Source organism: Oncorhynchus keta, unplaced genomic scaffold (assembly GCF_023373465.1).
Source record: "Oncorhynchus keta strain PuntledgeMale-10-30-2019 unplaced genomic scaffold, Oket_V2 Un_contig_10690_pilon_pilon, whole genome shotgun sequence".
NCBI lineage: Eukaryota > Metazoa > Chordata > Actinopteri > Salmoniformes > Salmonidae > Oncorhynchus > Oncorhynchus keta.
Window position 1 is genome coordinate 56,328 of NW_026277175.1, and position 23,923 is coordinate 80,250.

At 40.5% G+C, this 23,923-nt stretch overlaps 1 protein-coding gene and 2 long non-coding RNA genes across 16 annotated transcripts; 2 read left to right on the forward strand and 1 right to left on the reverse strand.

Moving 5' to 3' along the window:
- Nucleotides 1–4,331: 4,331 nt before the first annotated feature.
- LOC127917100 (uncharacterized) lies at nucleotides 4,332–7,694 on the forward strand. 4 transcript variants are annotated; one of them, XR_008096948.1, is made up of 5 exons: nucleotides 4,332–4,455; nucleotides 4,707–5,206; nucleotides 5,785–5,895; nucleotides 6,454–6,537; nucleotides 7,086–7,694. It is a non-coding gene; the product is annotated as an uncharacterized LOC127917100 (long non-coding RNA). The 4 variants fall into 4 exon arrangements; XR_008096949.1 differs by having other exon boundaries at nucleotides 4,333–4,414; nucleotides 4,456–5,206; XR_008096950.1 differs by having other exon boundaries at nucleotides 4,333–4,393; nucleotides 4,456–5,206.
- An 8,834-nt stretch (nucleotides 7,695–16,528) lies between these two features.
- Nucleotides 16,529–23,553, reverse strand: LOC118372480 (tetraspanin-8-like). Its single transcript, XM_052500468.1, has 9 exons — nucleotides 23,312–23,553; nucleotides 21,172–21,237; nucleotides 20,783–20,899; nucleotides 20,403–20,477; nucleotides 20,067–20,162; nucleotides 18,614–18,712; nucleotides 18,342–18,452; nucleotides 18,077–18,160; nucleotides 16,529–17,123 (listed from the first exon to the last, which is right to left on the reverse strand). The coding sequence occupies exons 1-9, from the start codon at nucleotides 23,369–23,371 to the stop codon at nucleotides 16,995–16,997; spliced, it is 837 nt and encodes a 278-aa protein (XP_052356428.1). The 5' UTR covers nucleotides 23,372–23,553; the 3' UTR covers nucleotides 16,529–16,994.
- Nucleotides 21,214–23,303, forward strand: LOC127917101 (uncharacterized). 11 transcript variants are annotated; one of them, XR_008096953.1, is made up of 6 exons: nucleotides 21,448–21,565; nucleotides 21,681–21,812; nucleotides 22,008–22,100; nucleotides 22,161–22,265; nucleotides 22,332–22,529; nucleotides 22,595–23,303. It is a non-coding gene; the product is annotated as an uncharacterized LOC127917101 (long non-coding RNA). The 11 variants fall into 11 exon arrangements; XR_008096959.1 differs by having other exon boundaries at nucleotides 22,008–22,034; XR_008096957.1 differs by having other exon boundaries at nucleotides 22,074–22,100.
- Nucleotides 23,554–23,923: the final 370 nt, after the last annotated feature.

Here is a 23,923-nt window from a genome sequence, read left to right on the forward strand (position 1 = left end):
CTGGACTTAAAGATCTTGGGCTTCAGCAAGACCAACTCTGAAGTGAACTGCTTATCCAAACTGTTGTTTTTATTATAACCAAATATAGAAATGGGAAGAATACTTATCTGCGTAAAACGGACGTTCATTTTCGTCTGTGTCTTGATCGGGGTAAGTTATCGTCCAGTATTTTGACCTGTTAATATACGAGTTGATAAACCATTTTTTTAGAGGAGCAACGTTTTTTAATACAGGCAAATGTTTTGTAATTATTGTCGGTTATTTTTGTAACTTCTGCGCGCGGTGGGGTCTTCAAGCAGTGAGAGTTGCAGTTTACACGCGACGGAATAAAGAGCAGTGCCACTTTCATCAACACTAATGAGCGAGTTGTTCTATAGCGCGGCATTTAAAGAAGCACTCAAATTAAATATACATGTATATAATGTTGCAATTAGGCTACTGGGTTTTGCTCAGTATAATCCTCGCGCTGCTAAATGTTTTAAAGTCATGAGTTATGTTTATTCTCATCTTCAAATAGGCCTACTGACCTTAGTTATCACGTTTTTGGCAGAATATTAGGATAGTCAATAACTGTTATTAGATTTTTATAAACAGCTGACTAAGTAAATATTTCAGCTATTCATTTCTTGGTAATGTATAATTTCTTAGTATATTTATAAATGAGGTATAATATATGTAAATACAATTTACTGTCTGCTTACAAACCATTTGTAGATGGCGTTGGTCAAATGCATTATGGAAGTTATGAAGAAATGGATCCCTCAACTCCTCTGAAACAAATGATTGTATCAACCTTTACTGTGCATTATCAGTAGAATTCTCAGAATAATACCCTGTACATTGTAATGATTGTATCAACCTTTACTGTGCATTATCAGTAGAATTCTCACTATAATACCCTGTACATTGTAATGATTGTATCAACCTTTACTGTGCATTATCAGTAGAATTCTCACTATAATACCCTGTACATTGTAATGATTGTATCAACCTTTACTGTGCATTATCAGTAGAATTCTCAGTATAATACCCTGTACATTGTAATGATTGTATCAACCTTTACTGTGCATTATCAGTAGAATTCTCAGTATAATACCCTGTACATTGTAATGATTGTATCACTGTGCATTATCAGTAGAATTTTCAGTATAATACCATCTGTACATTGTAATGACTGTATCAACCTTTACTGTGCATTATCAGTAGAATTCTCTGTTTTTTTATAATACCCTATTACATTGTAATGATTATATCATATTTACTGTGCATTATCAGTAGAATTCTCAGAATAATCTAGCCTGTACATTGTAATGTGCTGTATCAACTTTACTGTGCATTATCAGTAGAATTCTCAGAATAATACCCTGTACATTGTAATGACTGTATCAACCTTTACTGTGCATTATCAGTAGAATTTCTCTAATACCCTGTACATTGTAATGATTGTATCAACCTTTACTGTGCATTATCAGTAGAATTCTCAGTATAATAGTTCTGTACATTGTAATGACTGTATCAATCTTTTGGTGCATCTATCAGTAGAATTCTCGGAAGTATAAGAAATGTACATTGTAATGATTGTATCTGCCTTTACTGTCTCATTATCAGTGAATTCCCAGATCTATGGTTTGTCTTGTACATTATAATAGGAGATTGTTATCTACCTTTATCTGGTGCATTATCAGTAGAATTCTCACTATAATACCCTACATTGTAAATTGTTACCTTTACTTGCATTATCAGTAGAATTCTCAGTATAATTATATCAAATTGTACATTGTAATGATTGACATCTAGCCGGGATAAGGTTTGAATGAACATTATCAGTAGATTTCACTATAAACCCTGTACATTGTGTGATTTTCTAGGTATGTCATTGGCCAGTATACCTGTTTCTCACTGAATAATACCCTGTACATTGTAATGATTGTATCTACACAGGTAACTGTCAAAATCAGTAGAATTCTTAGTATAATACCCTGTACATTGTGAAATGATTGTATCTACCTTTACTGTGCATTATCAGTAGAATTCTCAGAATAATACCCTGTACATTGTAATGACTGTATCATTTCTTACTATCAAAGTGCATTATCAGTAGAATTCTACATATAATACCATGACATTGTAATGATTGTATCATGTAACAGCAATATTTCTTCAGATCATCAGCACCCTTGTTGGCCATCACCTTATTTGGACATGGGTACTTCCACCAATCAGAAGAAGTAATTATGTTTTTTTTTATAGCTCCTATTACATTGACTAATTATATCATATTGATTTCATTATAATAATTCTGTGTCCATCTAGCCTGGTTGTTTCTTATATTATAATTAAGTCAGATCTGTTTGTGCTGTCTTTCCAGGCTCCACAGTGTTTAGGCATGACATTCATTCATAGGAGTTTGTACAGCATAAACAGATCTGAGACCAGGCTAGAATCCAGCAGTATCATTGTAATATTCAAGCCTAAACCCATTAGCTGCCATATCATTAGTCTGGCTTAAGTCTTCCAATGTCACAGATAGAAAGGAGATTCTGTATGGGAAGTAGTTATGTATGTCCTAGATAACAGCAACCTGGTCTTCCTGGGAATCTTTGAAGACTCATGGTTAAAAGGAGAAGAAATGGGTTGTTTCTGTTCTCATGTTCTGAGCAAGGAACTAAAATGTTAGCTTTTTTACATGATCCCAGATCTGTTGGTTTGTCTTGGATAATTATCATAGGAGTTGGTTAGAAAGCACAAACTGATCTGGGACTACCGACTTTCACTGCTGCAAACTGTTCCTATTGATAGGTAATAGCATGCCACATGTTTTCATTATTTATTTGAGACTAAAACATTCAGTATTGTTGAACCAGTCATTACTTTCCCATGACATGTTTCCCTTAAAGCGGGATAAGGTTTGAATGAACCTTTAGTATTGATTTTGCGTTGAAAACCCCAGTCAACCTGTAGTTTTTCTTAGGTATGTCACTGGCCAGGTATCTGTTTGGGAGTGCGTGAATGGATATCATTCAACCTTGAGGTACAGTTAGTTTCTGTTCTGGTAAAACATATACAGGTAACTGTCAAAATAATGGAAACACTTACATAAACTGATTCTTAATAGGGTGTGAAATGTCAGTATCTGTCGTTCTTTCAAAGCAGAGTCTGATTATGCAGCAGTTTGGGCCGCCTGGACTATGAACTGTGTCGAGATTCATTTCTTACTATGGAAAGACCGTAATTAATTTGCCAGAATTGTACATAATTATGACATGACATTGAAGGTTGTGCAATGTAACAGCAATATTTAGACTTATGGATGCCACCTGTTGGATAAAATATGGAACAATTCCGTATTTCACCGAAAGAATAAACGTTTTGTTTTCGAAATGATAGTTTCCGGATTTGACCATTAATGACCTAAGGCTCGTATTTCTTTGTGTTTCTTATATTATAATTAAGTCTATGTTTTGATATTTGAAAGTCCCAGTTGATTCAAGTCCCAGGGTGCCAGCAGCAGTCCTTGTAGTGCATTCATTCATTCATAGCACTTTCCAGGGTGCATTTGCCAGCAGCTCCCAGAGTGCTTCAATGTCCCAGAGTGCTGTTTATAACTGTCAAGCCTACCAACTCCCGAGATGTCCCAGGGTGCAATACAATGTCCTAGGTAAGAAATCCAATAGTCAAGGGTATATGTGAAATACAAATGGTCCCAGGAGAGAAATATGTCCCATAATTCCTATAATAAATGTCTACAGGGTAAAATTCAATGTCCCTGGGAATATTGAAGACTCATGTTAAAAGGTGCCAATTCAATGTTCTCAGGGTGTTCAATTCAATGAACTAAAATGTTAATTTTTTACATGGCACATATTGCAATTCACTTGTCCCAGGGTGCCAATTCAATGTTTTTGCCATTATTCAATGTCCCATTGAAGATGTTTCAATTCAATGACTAAAGGATGTCAATTCAATGTATTATATTAAGTTCAATGTCCCAGGTGTTCATTCAGTATTGTCCCAGGATGCCAATTCAATGTCCCAGAGTGCCAATTCAATGTCCCAGGGTGCCAATTCAATGTCCCAGGATGCCAATTCAATGTCCCAGGGTGCCAATTCAATGTCCCAGGGTGCCAATTCAATGTCCCAGGATGCCAATTCAATGTCCCAGGGTGCCAATTCAATGTCCCAGGGTGCCAATTCACAGTCCCAGAGTGCCAATTCAAAGTCCCAGGGTGCCAATTCAATGTCCCAGGGTGCCGAGTCAATGTCCCAGGGTGCCGAGTCAATGTCCCAGGGTGATATTCAATGTCCCAGGGTATGATTGCAATGTCCCAGGGTGCCAATTCAATGTCCCAGGGTGCCAATTCAATGTCCCAGGGTGCCAATTCAATGTCCCAGGGTGCCAATTCAATGTCCCAGGGTGCCAATTCAATGTCCCAGGGTGCCAATTCAATGTCCCAGGTGCCAATTCAATGTCCCAGGGTGCCAATTCAATGTCCCAGGGTGCCAATTCAATGTCCCAGGGTGCCAATTCAATGTCCCAGGGTGCCAATTCAATGTCCCAGGGTGCCAATTCAATGTCCCAGGGTGCCGATTCAATGTCCCAGGGTGCCGATTCAATGTCCCAGGGTGCCAATTCAATGTCCCAGGATGCCAATTCAATGTCCCAGGGTGCCGATTCAATGTCCCAGGGTGCCGATTCAATGTCCCAGGGTGCCAATTCAATGTCCCAGGGTGCCAATTCAATGTCCCAGGATGCCAATTCAATGTCTCAGGGTGCCGATTCAATGTCCCAGGGTGCCGATTCAATGTCCCAGGGTGCCGATTCAATGTCCCAGGGTGCCAATTCAATGTCCCAGGATGTCAATTCAATGTCCCAGGGTGCCAATTCAATGTCCCAGGGTGCCGATTCAATGTCCCAGGGTGCCGATTCAATGTGTGTGTGTCTTTAGGGATGGTTTTCCTTATTATGTAAACCAAGGCCTGGACTAAAAGCACTTTCATTGGAGATTTCTCCATGGAGGGTTCTTCCAGGACGAGGCCTTAACTATACCTGGTAAATCATGTTTTTAAAATGTCTGTTGTGCTGTTGTTCTGTTTCCTTCACTTTCAGTTCAAATGCTGTGGGCTCGTACAAGGCTACCAAGACTGGGGCACAGACATCCCCCTCTCCTGTCTCTGTTCTGATGAGGACTCAACAGACTTTAAATGTGTGAGTCTGCTGTGTTAAATAAGTTAACTTGTTGCTTTTGTTATGTGTGTGATGAGGAGGATGGGTTTCAATGTGTCCGTCTGTTAAATAAGTTAACCTGTTGCTGTTGTTATGTGTGTGATGAGGAGGATGGGTTTCAGTGTGTCAGTCTGTGTTAAATAAGTTAACCTGTTGCTGTTGTTATGTGTGTGATGAGGAGGATGGGTTTCAGTGTGTCAGTCTGTGTTAAATAAGTTAACCTGTTGCTGTTGTTGTGTGTGTGATGAGGAGGATGGGTTTCAATGTGTCCGTCTGTTAAATAAATTATCACTCAAATATGAAAATGGAAATCTCTTGTCTTTCGGTAAGAGCAATACATTTTTTTTATTTAAAAAAAAATACAAAACAGATGATGAGGACAGTGACAAGACAACCATAAATAAACTGAGGAAGATGTACATGACAATACTCTAAAAGACCAACAAATACCATAGAACACATTTGGACCAGACACATAATGGATGCCATGCTGCAGCCTAGTAATAAATCATGCAGCTAAAGTAGAGCACTGTTTTAAACCATGTCACATTCTATTTCAGGTTGCTCCTGGTAACAATACAAGATTTGTTATTCACTATCCCAACAGTGATATGTCTGAGGATGATGACCACAAGGGATTAATGGATGAACACATTCTGGTATATAAAGAGGTAAAATCATGTCATTCCACTACACCAGGGATGGGCAACTGGCGGCCATTTAGAAGGCCCTCCGATCAATTAGGCCATGTCAGTTAATAATAATTAGTTAGCCCGAACTAGCCCTAACCCATGTCAGTTAATATCTTTTAGATTGCTAAATTTGTTTACCAGTCAGCTATCTAAACCTGTTATCATGGTCGAATTACCGCCCATGGAGTCCCCATTGATGTTGTTAGTCAGTCTCACTCTCATGTCATATTAAAAACTGTATACATTTCTCACCACCCTATGGCAAAATGTGTAGAATTGCAGCAAACTTGCTTTAAAACGGCAAGATTTTCTCTACACCCCATGTCAAAATGTGTAGAATTGCACGAAATGAACTCTAAAATTTAAAACATGTTCTCTCTGCTGTCAAGAAGGTGCAACTAAAAAGTTTATTTTTTAATTTTGCGCAAAATGTCTTGCAGTGCTCATTGATACAATAAACAGCTATATGTTCAAGATCTGATATGATACAGAGTGGATACTCTTGTTTTTTACAAACTCTTTATTTTTCATTTTCAGCCATGTCTTCCCATCTTAATCTCTTTCGTGGGCTATGACATCATCCTGATAATAGGAACATTAGTAGCACTTAAAGCATTATGGGTATGTATTTCAGATCGATGTCCGTACTATTTCACCATTTCAGGGTTGGTGTCCATTCAGTTTTTTAAATTCAATAAATAGAAAGTCAATTTTCTAATTGAAAATTGTCCGTCATTTTTCATGTGAATTTTTCAATTCAGGAAGTGAATTTCAATTACCCGAATTGAAAACTTTAGTAGTATTTGTTTATTATAATTATTACTGATGTGGCAGCTAAAATCTGAATTGCAGTACACAGTACATACAAGTAAACAAGAACAATTAAAACATCTGAAAGTCAGGATGCTAACTGAAGGATGGATGAATCAACACTGTACCATAGTGATTTTCACCGTACCTTTGAGTGTAGGCCTATTAGATTGAACCATCATCTATCACACTCAGCATCTGGTCACCTGCTCCGTCAATCCTGACTGAATAGTGACTTGTGTCTGGTCCTCAGGATTTGAGTGTAGGCCTATTAGATTGAACCATCATCTATCACACTCAGCATCTGGTCACCTGCTCCGTCAATCCTGACTGAACCTTACAGTGTGTCTGGTCCTCAGGATGTTGGAGTTGTCCTGGCCATCACAATACCCTGCCAGATGAGAAGAAAGGCTGAAGGCCACCTGTGATCTTCACCTCTCAACCACCTCAATACAGGGAGCTGTGTGACACAGCAGAGAGTGTCTGAAATGAAATGGTCCTCTTGTGAAGGAGACTCAATGCACTAGTCTGAGTGCCAGTCTGTTTGTGCCATCATGACAACTCCTGTCACTCATTTGTGTCAAGCCAAACATGACAATGGGTGACAAAGAGTTGACTTGGCAATGACAGACTGGCACGATGGCCTTTATTTAGCTAGGCAAGTCAGTTACAAACAACTTCTTATTTACAATGACGGCCTACCGGGGAACAGTGGGTTAAACCGCCTTGTTCAGGGGCAGAACGACAGTTGGCATTGGCAAGACCACAAACACCACAAACAGATCTGGGATCAGGTTAGCAATGCACTCATATTATGTACATACTCATAACACACATGAAAGGACAACTCAGGACATTATTAGACATCTCTACTGTGTTGTCCAAAGTGTTACTGTTCAACCATTTAACCGTTGAAGTGCCTAAGTGTTGGTTACAGTGTCTTGAATAAAGGGACAATCATCTTTTAACATTATGGTCCTTCTTTATTTGACAACCATTTCTTCCAATGACCTTTGTCCTTTGTCCTTTGTCCCCATCCTTATTTTATTTTCTGCCTTCCTCTCTTCCTCTCTCCTCTCATCCTCTCTTCCTCTTTTCCTCCCGCTTTTCCTCCCGCTCTCTCCTCTCATCCTCCTCTCTCTTCCTCTCTCCTCTCCTCCTCTCTCTTCCTCTCTCCTCTCATCCTCCCCTCTCTTCCTCTCTCCACTCCTCCTCTCTTCCTCTTTTCCTCCTGCTCTCTCCTCTCATCCTCCCCTCTCTTCCTCTCTCCTCTCCTCCTCCTCTCTCTTCCTCTTCTCCACTCCTCCTCTCTTCCTCTTTTCCTCCTGCTCTCTCCTATCATCCTCCTCTTCCTCTTTTCAGCCTACTTGGCCCTATCTGATCCTACACCCATTAAAACCTCACCACTATTCCACTACTTGGCCCTATCTGATCCTACACCCATTAAAACCTCACCACTATTCCTCTCCTCTTCCCCTCTTTTCCTCCTTTCCTCCTCATTCTCCTCTTCCACTTCCCTATCAGATCCTACACCCATTAAAACCTCCCCACTATTCCACTACTTGGCCCTATCAGACCTCCTTCACCCACTCATCCTCCTGGAAACCTCCCCACTATTCCACTCACTTCCCCTCTCAGAAACACTTCCCCCTAAAACCTCCCTCATTCTACTATTCCACTACTTGGCCCTATCAGATCCTACACCCATCCTAAAACCTCTCCTCACTATTCCACTACTTGGCCCTATCAGATCCTCACCCACTAAAATCCTCCTCTCCCTCTCTCCTCTCATTCCACCTCTTCCTCCTTCCCCTATCAGATCCTACACCCATTAAAACCTCTCCACTATTCCACTACTTGGCCCTATCTGATCCTACACCCATTAAAACCTCACCACTATTCCACTACTTGGCCCTATCTGATCCTACACCCATTAAAACCTCACCACTATTCCACTACTTGGCCCTATCAGATCCTACACCCATTAAAACCTCCCCACTATTCCACTACTTGGCCCTATCAGACCCTACACCCACTAAAACCTCCCCACTATTCCACTACTTGGCCCTATCAGATCCTACACCCACTAAAACCTCCCCACTATTCCACTACTTGGCCCTATCAGATCCTGTACCAGGCCTCTTTTCCACGTTAATAGCATGCATACGTAAACACAGCACCAGACCAATGTTTATCTGTTATATTGACTAGATAGTGACCGCTCTAACAATGGAAATGCATCTCCTCAATGATCAAAGACAGGGGAGATCAGGTTATAACATTCTAGCCAATGAGAGGGCAGATGTGAAAAACTGGAACAATTAAGTTATTTTACTCAAAGTTGCCAGAATGTCACTTGCATCCACTTATATCAGTACATTTGTAACAGCCTAAACATCACAGAACTATTAGATCAAATAAGCCTCACATATTTGACCCTTCCCTAAGTTCCGCCTCACTTGGTTACTCCTGCAACATCGAACAACATTTTCCCTGGAAGCCCAATTCCCCATTCAACCACTGGTGAAATCCCCTCACAACCATCTCAAAGTGTGTTTCTAATACACAATGAAATGAAACACTGACTTCCCCTTTTGCTCACCAGGAAACTATTGGGTATGTTGTTGTGGACTGTTATTATCATTGCTTCACTGGAACCTGGTCAAAGCTTCTGTCCTCCTCTGGGTACATTGACTTCAACACAAAACCTGGGAGGCTCATGGTTCTCACTCCTCTCCGTAGACTTATGGAATGGCTGTGAGCTTGTGTGGCCCACCACTTCACGGCTGAGCCGTTGTTGCTCCTAGACGTTTCCACTTCACCATAACAGCACTTACAGTTGACCGGAGCAGCTCTAGCAGAGCATACATTTGATGAACTGACTTGTTGGAATCCCATAACGGTGCCACGTAGAAAGTCACTGAGCTCTTCAGTAAGGACATTCTACTGCCAATGTTTGTCTATGGAGATTCCATGGCTGTGTGCTCATACACCTATCAGCAAAGGGTGTGGCTGAAATAGCTGAATCCACTAATTTGACGGGGGGTCCACATCATTTTGTATTTATAGGTTAGCTCTGAGAGCTATCTAGTTGTAAAGACATGTTGGTTTTGAAAGGCTGACTCTAAACGCTGACTGGCTCTGGAAGCTGGTTGGCTGTGGAGCTTGGTTGGACTGGAGGCTCGATTGTTCTGCGGTCACTTTTCAACAAGGGTTGCTTTTGTATGCGTTGACAAACATGGGCTCTTGGACATGCCCATGACCGACACCTATGGGAGAGTGAGCGTCGCCATTCCCGCCATGCTCTATGGCAGGTGAGGAAACCTCTGTTATAACCAAGGGCACTGGGACAGCATTAAGAGCTGCAACATTTCGGTTACTGTTACACTCTGTGCAGCATGCTGGCTTGTTGAAGAGCAGAATCTAAAGCAAATGTAGTTGTCCTTTAGACAATGTTTACGTTCTTCCAGAGGCTTTTGTCTGAATCCTCTACAGCTCTTGAGATGGTGTGGTACTTGTGGATAGGGCACCCTGTGTCTGCGTCCTCAACTGGATGTTGCTGGTAGGCAGGTTTACCAGCCTCTGTTTAGTGTGCTGAGATGGGATTGAATCTTCATGTCTTACTTGGAGTCTCTCTGGTCTTGTCATGGATGTACTTGAGGTTGAAAGGGTAAAGCTGGGGTCGTTCCTCACGTTTGTCTCATTGAGGATGAAAAAGGACAAGTGAAAGGAGGAGAAAGGCCACACGGTGTCGCTGTTTGCAACTCAGTCTGTGACACCCATTTCTCTTGAAGACTGGAGGGTAGCTTCTCTACAATGGGAATGATTCCACGTGCTGTATTTTCAGTTGTATTTATACTTATTAACGATCCCCATTAGTTCCTGTCAAGGCAGTAGCTTCTCTTCCTGGGGTTTTATTATGGATCCCCATTAGTTCCTGTCAAGGCAGTAGCTTCTCTTCCTGGGGTTTATAATGGATCCCTGGATCCCAGTAGCTTCTCTTCCTGGGGTTTATTATGGATCCACATTAGTTCCTGTCAAGGCAGTAGCCCTTCCTGGGGTTTATTATGGATCCCTATTAGTTCCTGCTAAGGCAGCAACTACCCTTCCTGGGGTTTATTATGGATCCTTATTGGTTCCTGCCAAGGAATCAGCCTCTTCCTGGGGTTTATTATGGATCCCATTGGTTCCTCCCAAGGCAGCAGCTACTCTTTCTGGGGTTTATTACGGATCCCCTTAGATCCTGCTAAGGCAGTCAGCCCTCCAAAACCAACAAGTCTTTAAACCAGACAGCTCTCAGAGCTGAACTATATGTACAAAAGTATTTGTATTCGGCTATTTCAGTCACACCCATTGCCAACAGGTGTCTAAAATTAGGCACACAGCTATGCAATCTCCATAGACAAACATTGACAGTAGAATGGCCTTACTGAAGAGTTTAGAGACTTTCAACGTGGCACAATCATAGGATGCCACCTTTCCAACAAGTCAGATCGCCAAATATTGAAACAATCTTGAAGCATAGATTCTGATTGGTCAGACCAACATTGAACAGTCCTTACCACGGGTACTTCCTGTTTAAATTTCTGCCTATAGGATGGGAGGAGCAAAATGGAGGTGTGATCTGATTTTCTGAAAGGAGGGTGGGGGAGGGCCTTGTAGCCATCCCAGAAGGGGGAGAAACAATGGTCCAGAGTTCTCGATGCCCGATAGTAGCACAGGAGATGTGTTGATAGAACTTCGGTAGCATACTCCTCAGATGTATGTTATTAAAGTCCCCAGCTACAATAAATGCAGCCTCAGGATATGCAGTTTCCAGTTTCCACAAAGTCCAGTGTATTACTTTGTGCCCCTTCAGAGTTTTGGGTGCATGACGCTCTGCTAGGAGAAGGTTTTTGTAAAGTTACCCGTAATGTTACCCTAATGTTTGAGTGTCCAGTTTTCCGTTGGTTAGGGGACCTTCTATCTGTATGTTAGGTTCTACGTTCTGGTGCAAATCCAGTCAGACACCAAAGGAAGCTCAGACTAGATTTATTCCACCCAAAACTGGATGCTGCTGCTGCAAGCACACATAGAATTCACACAAGCATATATATACACCTTTCAATTAGGAGTCACCTCCTTGTATGTCTGGAATACAATCAGTCTCTGTTGTTGGGCAGGAACTGAGTCAGGTCCCCCTATTGGTGTAATCGTGGCCCAGCCTGAGTGCAGGACCTTTGTGGGCAGGGAGGTGTGTGTGAGAGAGAAAAGGCTATAGTTGAAGGGTTGATGGGATGTGCCACTATAGCCTCCCTCGTAGAAGTTTATTCTCTTCAACTTTGTCCTCACTTCGATGTGGAAGTCTCTCCCAGGCCTAGTTCCACCGAAACTCGCATGATCTTACCAGGAACTGAGACTCGCCTGTGGTTCTTTACCTACTTCCTTAGAAATATTAATATGCAGAAATAACATATCTGGCCGTACAGAGACATTCTGGACTTCCCTTTGTCTCTCCAGCTCCAACATCTTAACCAATAACAAATTATTACTACTAATAAGCACTTTTTGTGATTATAAACAGACTCATTATGCATCGAAAACTGGCTCAAGTCAAATAGTTTGCAACAATCCTCCTTCTGGAACGTTCCACTCCACCTATAAAGCATAATGACTTGAGCAGACTGAACATTTCTGGGATCTTTTATTTCAGCTCATGAAACATGTGATCAACACTTTACATGTTGCATTTATATTTTTTAAATATGTTTTTTCAGTGGACAATATTTATGTTTAATGGACGTGGCAAGAACATCCATGTGTCCAGTTTTGTAAGGGTTAGGAGAATATTCCATCAACGTCCCAACAAACATACACAGAACATGGCTGCTATGTTCTCAGAAAACAAGATTAAGTAAAGGAGAGCCGCACGCTCTATTAGCTCAAATGCCAAAATATTTACGTCCAACATTTTGACAGACAAGCTATCTTCGTGTTCTCAGACATAAGATATTCATGTTCTAGACATATTTCAAGAACATTTCTGTGTATCAGTTGTCAGGACATCGCCTGATGGAACAAAACAAATAGAAATGGTTTCATTACAAGTCAAGACTTGTTAGTGTTGTCATGCCAATCAAGGCCCTGATTGGTGAACCACTGATCCATTCATAGCTCTTTTTTTTGTTGGCAAGTGACACTCACACAGAATGCTTTTAACATAACATCATCAAATGAGATATTTGACTACAATTGTGCATGTTAGTTTATACAATAATTATTATTCTGCAGTTCTCACCAGTGATTTGAACTCATAACCTCTTGTTTCACGGTATGTCTAGCTTCCTGCTACACTACCATGTCCATATCATGTACTGATTAATCTGACCATTCTCATCATTGATTTGATTGACTTATTTCATCCATTTAAGGGCTTTCAGAACAGTTGTCTAATGTTGGTGGTGCATTTTAACCTGTTTTAATTGATACTCTTGAATCCCTTTTTCGTGAGAGTATTTTTAACAGAGGTGTCAAGTTGTTTCAAATCGGCACAAGTGTCTGGTGAGTAGGGGGTAGGGTTTGTTCTGGACAGGACAGGGCCTAACTATAGTGGCCCAATAAGCACATGTCCTAACGATATCCCTTATTGGAACAGTGGTGAAGGTGTTTGTCATTGGTCTTTGGTCTTGTGTTCAAGACCCACTTAACAAAAACATGTTAATGTCATTATTTTGGCATCAGTTACAACAGACCTATCTGATCGAATTTAAAATTAGTTTGTCATCAAACGTTAGGAATATGTGCGTTTTCCCCTTGAGCACGAATTGTAATTGACCACATTTCTACTACCTCATAAATGGTCAGTATTTATTCATTCTACATAGCTGAGCATCTCAAAAATAACTCCATGGTCATTTTGAAATCTACACCACATATATAATGCACAACAAACGTGTCATTGACAAACTTATTTTGAATTAGATCAGATAGGTGTTTAACTGCTGCCAAATAATGACATGAACATATATTGGTACTAATGTGAGAGTAGGGTGACTCCCCTAGAGAGTATTGAACCCAGGACAACAGCACCAATGCCAAACCCTAACCACTGTCCAATAACAGCTATCACTATGGCACGTGCTTATTGGGCCAGTATAGTTAGGCCCTGTCCAATAGAAACCCTACCTCCTCCTCCCTAGGAGGATATGAAAGAGCTGTATAGGTGATATGTAGAGCCGTTTGCACACTCTAGCCTGCATCTAGCTGATCTAAGATGTAATCATTAGTCCAAAAGTTGCAAATGTGAGTTTCTATTGGACAAATTCAGGTATGTTTATTTCTGTTTCGTTCCGTTTGCTTCTGTTTAAGGTTTTTCTTTTAACAGAATCGGAGGAATGAACACACACCTGATCACACGCAAACACAATTCACTTTCAAAGCAGCCACATAAAAACCGCATTAACACTTTGCTCGTTGTATATAGAATTCCTTCTTGCAATTACCAACTCGCTCTCATCCACTCACCTTTTCCATTCGCTTGTGGACTTTAGTGCACAACACATCAGCTGTCTGTAACCAGGAGAAAAAACCTTTACAAGCCAAACCTTCATATCATGACCGCTAACCGCTACACACAGCCTACAGTGGCAAACATTCATTAAAACAAGAGCTTATCTTGACTTGAATGAGTTCCAGAGTTGGATAGCCATAGCCAACTAAGTAACATAGCATCTTCTCTGTTTGAGCCAGGTATTTGAATAGGCTAAACTAGCTAGCTGCATTCCCTAGCTAAGTGAAAGTGAAGAAAAGAATACAACCAAACATAGCTATCTCTCTCTCTCTCTCTCTCTCTTTCTCTGTCTCTCTCTTTCTCTCTTTCTCTGTCTCTCTTTCTCTGTCTCTCTCTCTCTTTCTCTGTCTCTCTCTCTCTTTCTCTCTCTCTCTCTCTCTTTCTCTGTCTCTCTCTTTCTCTCTGTCTCTGTCTCTCTTTCTCTGTCTCTCTCTCTCTTTCTCTCTCTCTCTCTCTCCCCTCTTTCTGTCTCTGTCTCTGTCTCTGTCTCTCTCTCTCCCCTCTCTCTCTCTCTCTCTCTCTCTCTCTCCCTCTCTCTCTCTCTCTCTCTCTCTCTCTCTCTTCTCTCTCTCTCTCTCTCTCTCTCTCTCTCTCTCTCTCTCTTTCTCTCTCTTTCTCTGTCTCTTTCTCTCTCTGCTCTCTCTCTTCTCTCTTTCTCTGTCTCTCTCTCTCTCTCTCTCTCTCTCTCTCTGTCTCTCTCTCTCTCTCTCTGTCTCTGTCTCTCTCTCTCTCTCTCTCTCTTTCTCTGTCTCTCTCTCTTTCTCTGTCTCTCTTTCTCTGTCTCTCTCTCTCTTTCCCTGTCTCCATCTCTCTCCCTCTCTCTGTCTTGCTTCTCCTTCATTTTGGAAGAAATTAATTTGTTCAACTATTGTCTTTTTCTCTCATTGAGTCATCTACTCACCACTGCAGTGCTAGCTAGCTGTAGCTTATTCTTTCAGTACTATATTAATTCTCTGATCTTCTAATTGGGTGGACAACGTCAGTTCATCTTGCAAGGGCTCTGACGTTGTCACAATTTCTGTGTAAGTCTATGGAAGCGGTTAAGAACCATGAGTTCTCTAGGTTTTGTATTAAAGTCAATGTACCCAGAGGAGGATAGAAGCTCGCTGTCCTCTAGCTACACCATGGTGCTACCCTACAGACTGCTGCTGAGGCTACTGTAGACCTTTAGTGCAAACAGTGTGTTTTAATCATTTATTTGCTGACCTGAATATATATAGTATAGTTTTATTAAAAAATATAACTTTTTAAATGTTTCCCTATTTGTATTTTTCAGAAATGCACTGAGGCGGATGGTCCTCCACACTTTGAGATCATTGTGAGGGGATTTCACCAGTGGTTGAATGGGGAATTGGGCTTCCAGGGAAAATGTTGTTCGATGTTGCAGAAGTAACCAAGTGAGGCGGAACTTAGGGAAGGGTCAAATATGTGAGGCTTATTTGATCTAATAGTTCTGTGATGTTTAGGCTGTTACAAATGTACTGATATAAGTGGATGCAAGTTACATTCTGGCAACTTTAAGTAAAATAACTTAGTTGTGTATCTGCTTTCTCATTGGCTAGAATGTTACAACCTGATCTCCCCTGTCTTTGATCATTGAGGAGATGCATTTCCATTGTTAGAGCGGTCACTATCTAGTCAATATAACAGATAAACATTGGTCTGGTGCTGTGTTTACGTATGCATGCTATCAACGTGGAAAAGAGGCCTGGTACAGGATCTGATAGGGCCAAGTAGTGGAATAGTGGGGAGGGTTTAGGGGCCAAGTAGTGGAATGGTTTTAGTGGGTGTAGGGTCTGATAGGGCCAAGTAGTGGAATAGTGGGGAGGTTTTAGTGGGTGTAGGGTCTGATAGGGCCAAGTAGTGGAATAGTGGGGAGGTTTTAGTGGGTGTAGGATCTGATAGGGCCAAGTAGTGGAATAGTGGGGAGGTTTTAGTGGGTGTAGGATCTGATAGTGCCAAGTAGTGGAATAGTGGTGAGGTTTTAATGGGTGTAGGATTTGATAGGGCCAAATAGTGGAATAGTGGTGAGGTTTTAATGGGTGTAGGCTCTGATAGGGCCAAGTAGGCTGAAAAGAGGAAGAGAGAGGAGAATGAGAGGAGAGAGCAAGTGGAAAAGAGGGAGGAGAGGAGGAAGAGAGAGGAGAGAGCAGGAGGAAAAGACAAAGGCAGAAAATGAAACAAGGATGGGGAGAGGACAAAGGACAAAGGTCATTGGAAGAAATGGTTGTCGAATAAAGAAGGACCATAATGTTAAAAGATGATTGTCTCTTTATTCAAGACACTGTAACCAACACTTAGGCACTTCAACGGTTAAATGGTTGAACAGTAACACTTTGGACAACACAGTAGAGATGTCTAATAATGTCCTGAGTTGTCCTTTCATGTGTGTTATGAGTATGTACATAATAGGAGTGCATTGCTAACCTGATCCCAGATCTGTTTGTGGTCTTGCCAACTGTCGTTCTGCCCCTGAACAAGGCAGTTTAACCCACTGTTCCCCAGTAGGCCGTCATTGTAAATAAGAAGTTGTTTGTAACTGACTTGCCTAGATAAATAAAGGCCATCGTGCCAGTCTGTCATTGCCAAGTCAACTCTTTGTCACCCATTGTCATGTTTGGCTTGACACAAATGAGTGACAGGAGTTGTCATGATGGCACAAACAGACTGGCACTCAGACTAGTGCATTGAGTCTCCTTCACAAGAGGACCATTTCATTTCAGACACTCTCTGCTGTGTCACACAGCTCCCTGTATTGAGGTGGTTGAGAGGTGAAGATCACAGGTGGCACATCAACCTTTCTTCTCATCTGGCAGAGTATTGTGATGGCCAGGACAACTCCAACATCCTGAGGACCAGACACACAGTAACGGTTCAGTCAGGATTGACGGAGCAGGTGACCAGATGCTGAGTGTGATAGATGATGGTTCAATCTAATAGGCCTACACTCAACACCTATGGTAAAAATCACTATGGTACAGCGTTGGGGTGTGATAGAAAAATTACATATTTACCTGATTTGTTAATTATTAATAGTTTGCAATTAATGTTTAATAGATAGAAGGATATTTCTGTCCTGTTAGTTTCTATTTTATTATGGTCTCCACTCTAGTTCCCTGCAGCTAATCTGGGCATATGGTCACCAGAGATGATTTGAGCTGACAAATGAGTTGAAGACTGCATTACATAGTAAAGATGTGATGGGTGTAACCAAGAGAGGAGTTTAGAACAATTCCTCATTGTCTCTAAATCATTCTTCCATCTTGGAAACTAAGCCAGGGTGGGGTTAAGACAACAACCCAAGTGCAGATAACGACAGGATGCAGCCAGTGGCTTATGATACTCCTTGGTCTGCATGGGGGGGGGGGTCAGCTATATACAGTACTCTGTATTTGTGTAAGGTTAAGAGGTTAGGGGGGGGGGGGTCAACCATCCTCAGTATTGCAATAATTAATCAATATTAAATAAAGATGATTGTTTGAAGAAATGACCAAGTCTCTCTCAGTACTGAATTTCCACGACAGTTAGCTTCCTGACTTTCAGATGTTTTAATTGTTCTTGTTTACTTGTATGTACTGTGTACTGCAATTCAGATTTTAGCTGCCACATCGGTAATAATTATAATAAACAAATACTACTAAAGTTTTCAATTCGGGTAGTCAATTTAATTTAATTTCCTGAATTGAAAAAACTACGGACTATTTTGGGGGAATTGAATTTCAATTGATTTGATTGAAAAAACTGAATGGACCCCAACCCTGAAATGGATAAATAGTACAGACAGAGATCTGAAATACATACCCATAATGCTGTCAGTGCTACTAATGTTCCTATCATCAGGCTGATTGCATAGCCCATGGAAGAGAGCAGGATGGGAAGACATGGCTGAAAATGACAAATTTAGAGTTTATCATTTTGTGAGAAAAACAAGAGTATGTGTGTCGTATTATATCAGAACAAATATCAGTTTATTGTATCAGAGACTGTATCAGTACTGTAAATCATCTTTGTATATCAAACTAGAATTATGGCATTGTAATGGTGTAGTGGAATGACATGATTTTACCTCTTTATATACCAGCATGTGTTCATCCATTAATCCCTTGTGGTCATCATCCTCAGACATATCACTGTTGGGATAGTGAATAACAAATATTGTATTGTTACCACGAGCAACCTGAAATAGAATGTGACATGGGCTCATTAAAATATACCAATTGATCTTCCCGAAAGACATAACAGATTTATTTAACACAGACTGACACACTGAATCCTCCTCAGCATACACACAACAACAACATCATCATCAAGTTAACTTATTTAACACTGCAGACTCACACATTCAAAGTCTGTTGAGTCCTCATCAGAACAGAGACAGGAGATGGGGATGTCTGTGCCCCAGTCTTGGTAGCCTTGTACGAGCCCACAGCATTTGAACTGAAAGTGAAGGAAACAGAACAACAGACACTTTAAAACATGTAATGATTTCCAGAACTATAAGGCCTTGAAGCCTACTCCATGGAGACATCTCCAATGAAAGAGCTTTTAGTCCAGAACTATAAGGCCTTGAAGCCTACTCCATGGAGACATCTCCAATGAAAGAGCTTTTAGTCCAGAACTATAAGGCCTTGAAGCCTACTCCATGGAGACATCTCCAATGAAAGAGCTTTTAGTCCAGAACTATAAGGCCTTGAAGCCTACTCCATGGAGACATCTCCAATGAAAGAGCTTTTAGTCCAGAACTATAAGGCCTTGAAGCCTACTCCATGGAGACATCTCCAATGAAAGAGCTTTTAGTCCAGAACTATAAGGCCTTGAAGCCTACTCCATGGAGACATCTCCAATGAAAAGCTTTTAGTCCAGAACTATAAGGCCTTGAAGACTACTCCATGGACATCTCCAATGAAAAGAGTCAGGACTATAAGGCCTTGAAGACTACTCCCATGGAGACATCTCCAATGAAAGAGCTTTTAGTCCAGACTATAAGGCCTTGAAGACTACTCCATGGAGACATCTCCAATGAAAGAGCTTTTAGTCCAGAACTATAAGGCCTTGAAGCCTACTCCATGGAGACATCTCCAATGAAAGAGCTTTTAGTCCAGAACTATAAGGCCTTGAAGCCTACTCCATGGAGACATCTCCAATGAAAGAGCTTTTAGTCCAGAACTATAAGGCCTTGAAGACTACTCCATGGAGACATCTCCAATGAAAGAGCTTTTAGTCCAGAACTATAAGGCCTTGAAGACTACTCCATGGAGACATCTCCAATGAAAGAGCTTTTAGTCCAGAACTATAAGGCCTTGAAGCCTACTCCATGGAGACATCTCCAATGAAAGAGCTTTTAGTCCAGAACTATAAGGCCTTGAAGCCTACTCCATGGAGACATCTCCAATGAAAGAGCTTTTAGTCCAGAACTATAAGGCCTTGAAGCCTACTCCATGGAGACATCTCCAATGAAAGAGCTTTTAGTCCAGAACTATAAGGCCTTGAAGCCTACTCCATGGAGACATCTCCAATGAAAGAGCTTTTAGTCCAGAACTATAAGGCCTTGAAGACTACTCCATGGAGACATCTCCAATGAAAGAGCTTTTATTCCAGGACTAGGTTTACATCATCTGTGTCCGGAAAACACATCGCAGACACTTTTTATCCAAAACAACCCCATTTGTACAGTGTCTACCAGCCCCAAAGACTCACCCATGGAAAAACCTACCTAATTACAAAGGTGGAAGCACACACCCTGTCCTGGATTGGCCGAGACCCTAAGAAGTACTCAATGAAGGTGACTTACATTAGCTTGAAAGTAGTATATCTGTTCTATATCGTTTTGTTTCGCTCCACTGAGAGGCATCATGGCTAGGTCTTCCTTTCTGCTTAACTCCTCCATCTTGAAATGAATGAGGTTTACATTGAATGTTATATTCACAGCTAAAACCTATACAGTAATCATCTACGACTTTGATAGGAACAGACTGAATTATCAAGAGTCAGATATATTCCACCATCATGCTTTATACTATAACATTTATGTTACATTTAACTCTAATATATTTTCACCGAACAGCAAACAAACATTGGCTCAAGGTTGAATTGAAAAGGTAAGATACATATAAGCTGTAGACTGTACCTTGTGTTTGGCTTGATATACTTTCACACACTCCACAAACAGGTATAGGCTGGCCAGTGACATACCTACTGAAAACTACACACATATTGGGGTTGTCAAGCAAAATCAATACTTAAAGGTTCATTCAAATCAAAATCACTTCAAACCATATCACACTTTCTGGGAAACATGTTGAAACAGGTCATGGGAAAATGGTTGAGTTGAGTTCTAAGGCCATGACTTGTCAGAAAGGAACCGTTTTGCACGTCGGTAGACACTAACCTGATCCCAGATCTGTTTGTGTTGTATAGCCAACCCCTATGGTCATTGTCCAAGACAACACCAACAGATCTTGGACCAGGGCAGCTACTACTTTAGGGTACAGGTCTTGGCAAGCTTACCAGAATCACAGCCCACTTCTTCTCCTTGCGAGCTCCATAGACCCCAAAGATTGACAGGACCAGGGTTGCTGCTTCTAGGACATACAGAACTGCTATCCCTGGCAGCATCTTGTCTATCTGTGAGTAGGAAGACAAGTCAAATTCATGAAATGGCAATTATGGGTTTATAATCATAATATTACAATGATACTGCTGGATTCTAGCCTGGTCTCAGATCTGTTTATGCTGTATAGCCAACACCTATGGTTGTTGTCATGCCAAACACTGTAGGAGTTGGAAAGACAGCACAAACAGATCTGGGACCAGGCTAGATGGACACAGCATTATTATAACAAAATGTGTATGACATAATAAGGAAATGCAATAGGAGCTATAAAAATAACAATTACTTCTTCTGATTGGTGGAAGTACCCATGTCCAAATAAGGTGATGGCCAACAAGAGGGAGCTGATGATCTGAAGAGAATACAACACACGATACAATCATTACAATGTACAGGGTATTATACTGAGAATTCTACTGATAATGCACAGTAAAGGTTGATACAGTCATTACAATGTACAGGGTATTATACTGAGAATTCTACTGATAATGCACAGTAAAGTTGAAAGGTACAGGGTATTATAGTGAATTCTACTGATAATGCACAGTAAAGGTTGAATCATTACAATGTACAGGGTATTATAGTGAGAATTCTACTGATAATGCACAGTAAAGGTTGATACAATCATTACAATGTACAGGGTATTATAGTGAGAATTCTACTGATAATGCACAGTAAAGGTTGATACAAATCAATTACAGGTATTAACTGAGAATTCTACTGATAATACAGTAAAGGTGATTATACAATGTACAGGGTATTAACTGAGAATTCTACTGATAATGCACAGTAAAGGTTGATACAATCATTACAATGTACAGGGTATTATACTGAGAATTCTACTGATAATGCACAGTAAAGGTTGATACAATCATTACAATGTACAGGGTATTATACTGAGAATTCTACTGATAATGCACAGTAAAGGTTGATACAGTCATTACAATGTACAGGGTATTATTCTGAGAATTCTACTGATAATGCACAGTAAAGTTGATACAATCATTACAATGTACAGGGTATTATTGAGAATTCTACTGATAATGCACAGTAAAGGTTGATACAATCATTACAATGTACAGGGTATTATAGTGTGAATTCTACTGATAATGCACAGTAAAGGTTGATACAATCATTACAATGTACAGGGTATTATTCTGAGAATTCTACTGATAATGCACAGTAAAGGTTGATACAATCATTACAATGTACAGGGTATTATAGTGAGAATTCTACTGATAATGCACAGTAAAGGTTGATACAATCAATGTACAGGTATTATAGTGAGAATTCTACTGATAATGCACAGTAAAGGTTGATACAATCATTACAATGTACAGGGTATTATAGTGAGAATTCTACTGATAATGCACAGTAAAGGTTGATACAATCATTACAATGTACAGGGTATTATAGTGAGAATTCTACTGATAATAAACAGTAAAGGTTGATACAATCATTACAATGTACAGGGTATTATAGTGAGAATTCTACTGATAATGCACAGTAAAGGTTGATACAATCATTACAATGTACAGGGTATTATAGTGAGAATTCTACTGATAATGCACAGTAAAGGTTGATACAATCATTACAATGTACAGGGTATTATTCTGAGAATTCTACTGATAATGCACAGTAAAGGTTGATACAATCATTACAATGTACAGGGTATTATTCTGAGAATGTACTGATAATGCACAGTAAAGGTTGATACAATCATTACAATGTACAGGGTATTATAGTGAGAATTCTACTGATAATGCACAGTAAAGGTTGATACAATCATTACAATGTACAGGGTATTATTCTGAGAATTCTACTGATAATGCACAGTAAAGGTTGATACAATCATTACAATGTACAGGGTATTATTCTGGGAATTCTACTCATGCTTCATCATGAGTCATGAGGGATGGAATTATTTACAGGGTTTTTGAGCAGAGGGTTAATGAGTTTACAATATTTCATATGTATCATTTATAAATAGCCTATCAATGATTACATGAATAGCTGAAATGTTCATTTAGTTGGCTGTTTACTAATCAAATATACTTACAAACCCTTTGTGGTATGCCATGTGTCTGAGTTAATAAACATGACATAACTTTATAACATGCTGCAGCTTAAGTAGAATATGCGGAGACAATAAATACATATGTTGAACACATCTCCACAAGCCACACCTAAAAAAACGGATTCCAGTGAAAGTTTAAACATGACAGCTGATATAAAATGGTAACTACGTAGGCTACAACATCTATTTTCTTTTACTTCTTAGTTCTTCAACAACAACAAGCGCTGCAATAAATGTGGGGATGGAAGTCATATAACTAAACGTGTCTACACGGTCATAAGTGACCGATAGAAAAAACGAATTCATCAACTCGAATGAAATAAGGCCAATAGACTGGAAGATCACTTACCCCTATCAAGACACACACACAAATGAACGCCCGTTTTACCCAGATATGAATTCTTCCCATTTTAATATTTGGTTATGATACAAACAACAGCTTAGATAAATTGTTCACTTCAGAGAGGGGCTAACTTAAATGCAGAAAATGGATCGCTCGATTTCTTTAACCGGTTTTTCTTGTCTAACGACTCAAACTGAATTATTCCGCTGCTCTATGTTAGCTACATACTTTGGAGAATAAACTAAGGTCCATGGGCGTGGCGTATCGTTTTGACAGAGCAAAGGTCTTTGTTGACATACTGCTGAATGGTGTTTGGTTACATGGGGGACTAGCCCACATGAACGCAACCTCCCATGTTATGTTGGCCAGTGCACGATGGCTAGAGATCAGGCAGGCTAAAAGGAACTACATGGTCAATCTGCTGTCTGCGTTGGCCTTGCAGCATTTATGGTGATAGGGCCTCTACTTCTTACGCTTTGCGGAGCAGCGCAGAACTGTTAACGTTTTGATCCCAGCGCGACAGAAATGAAGCGCCCCGCACTCTTGGCCTCACACGACAGCAGTGAACATTGCAGAAACATAACGCTGTGCTGCATATCTCACCGCTTTCTTTCATGT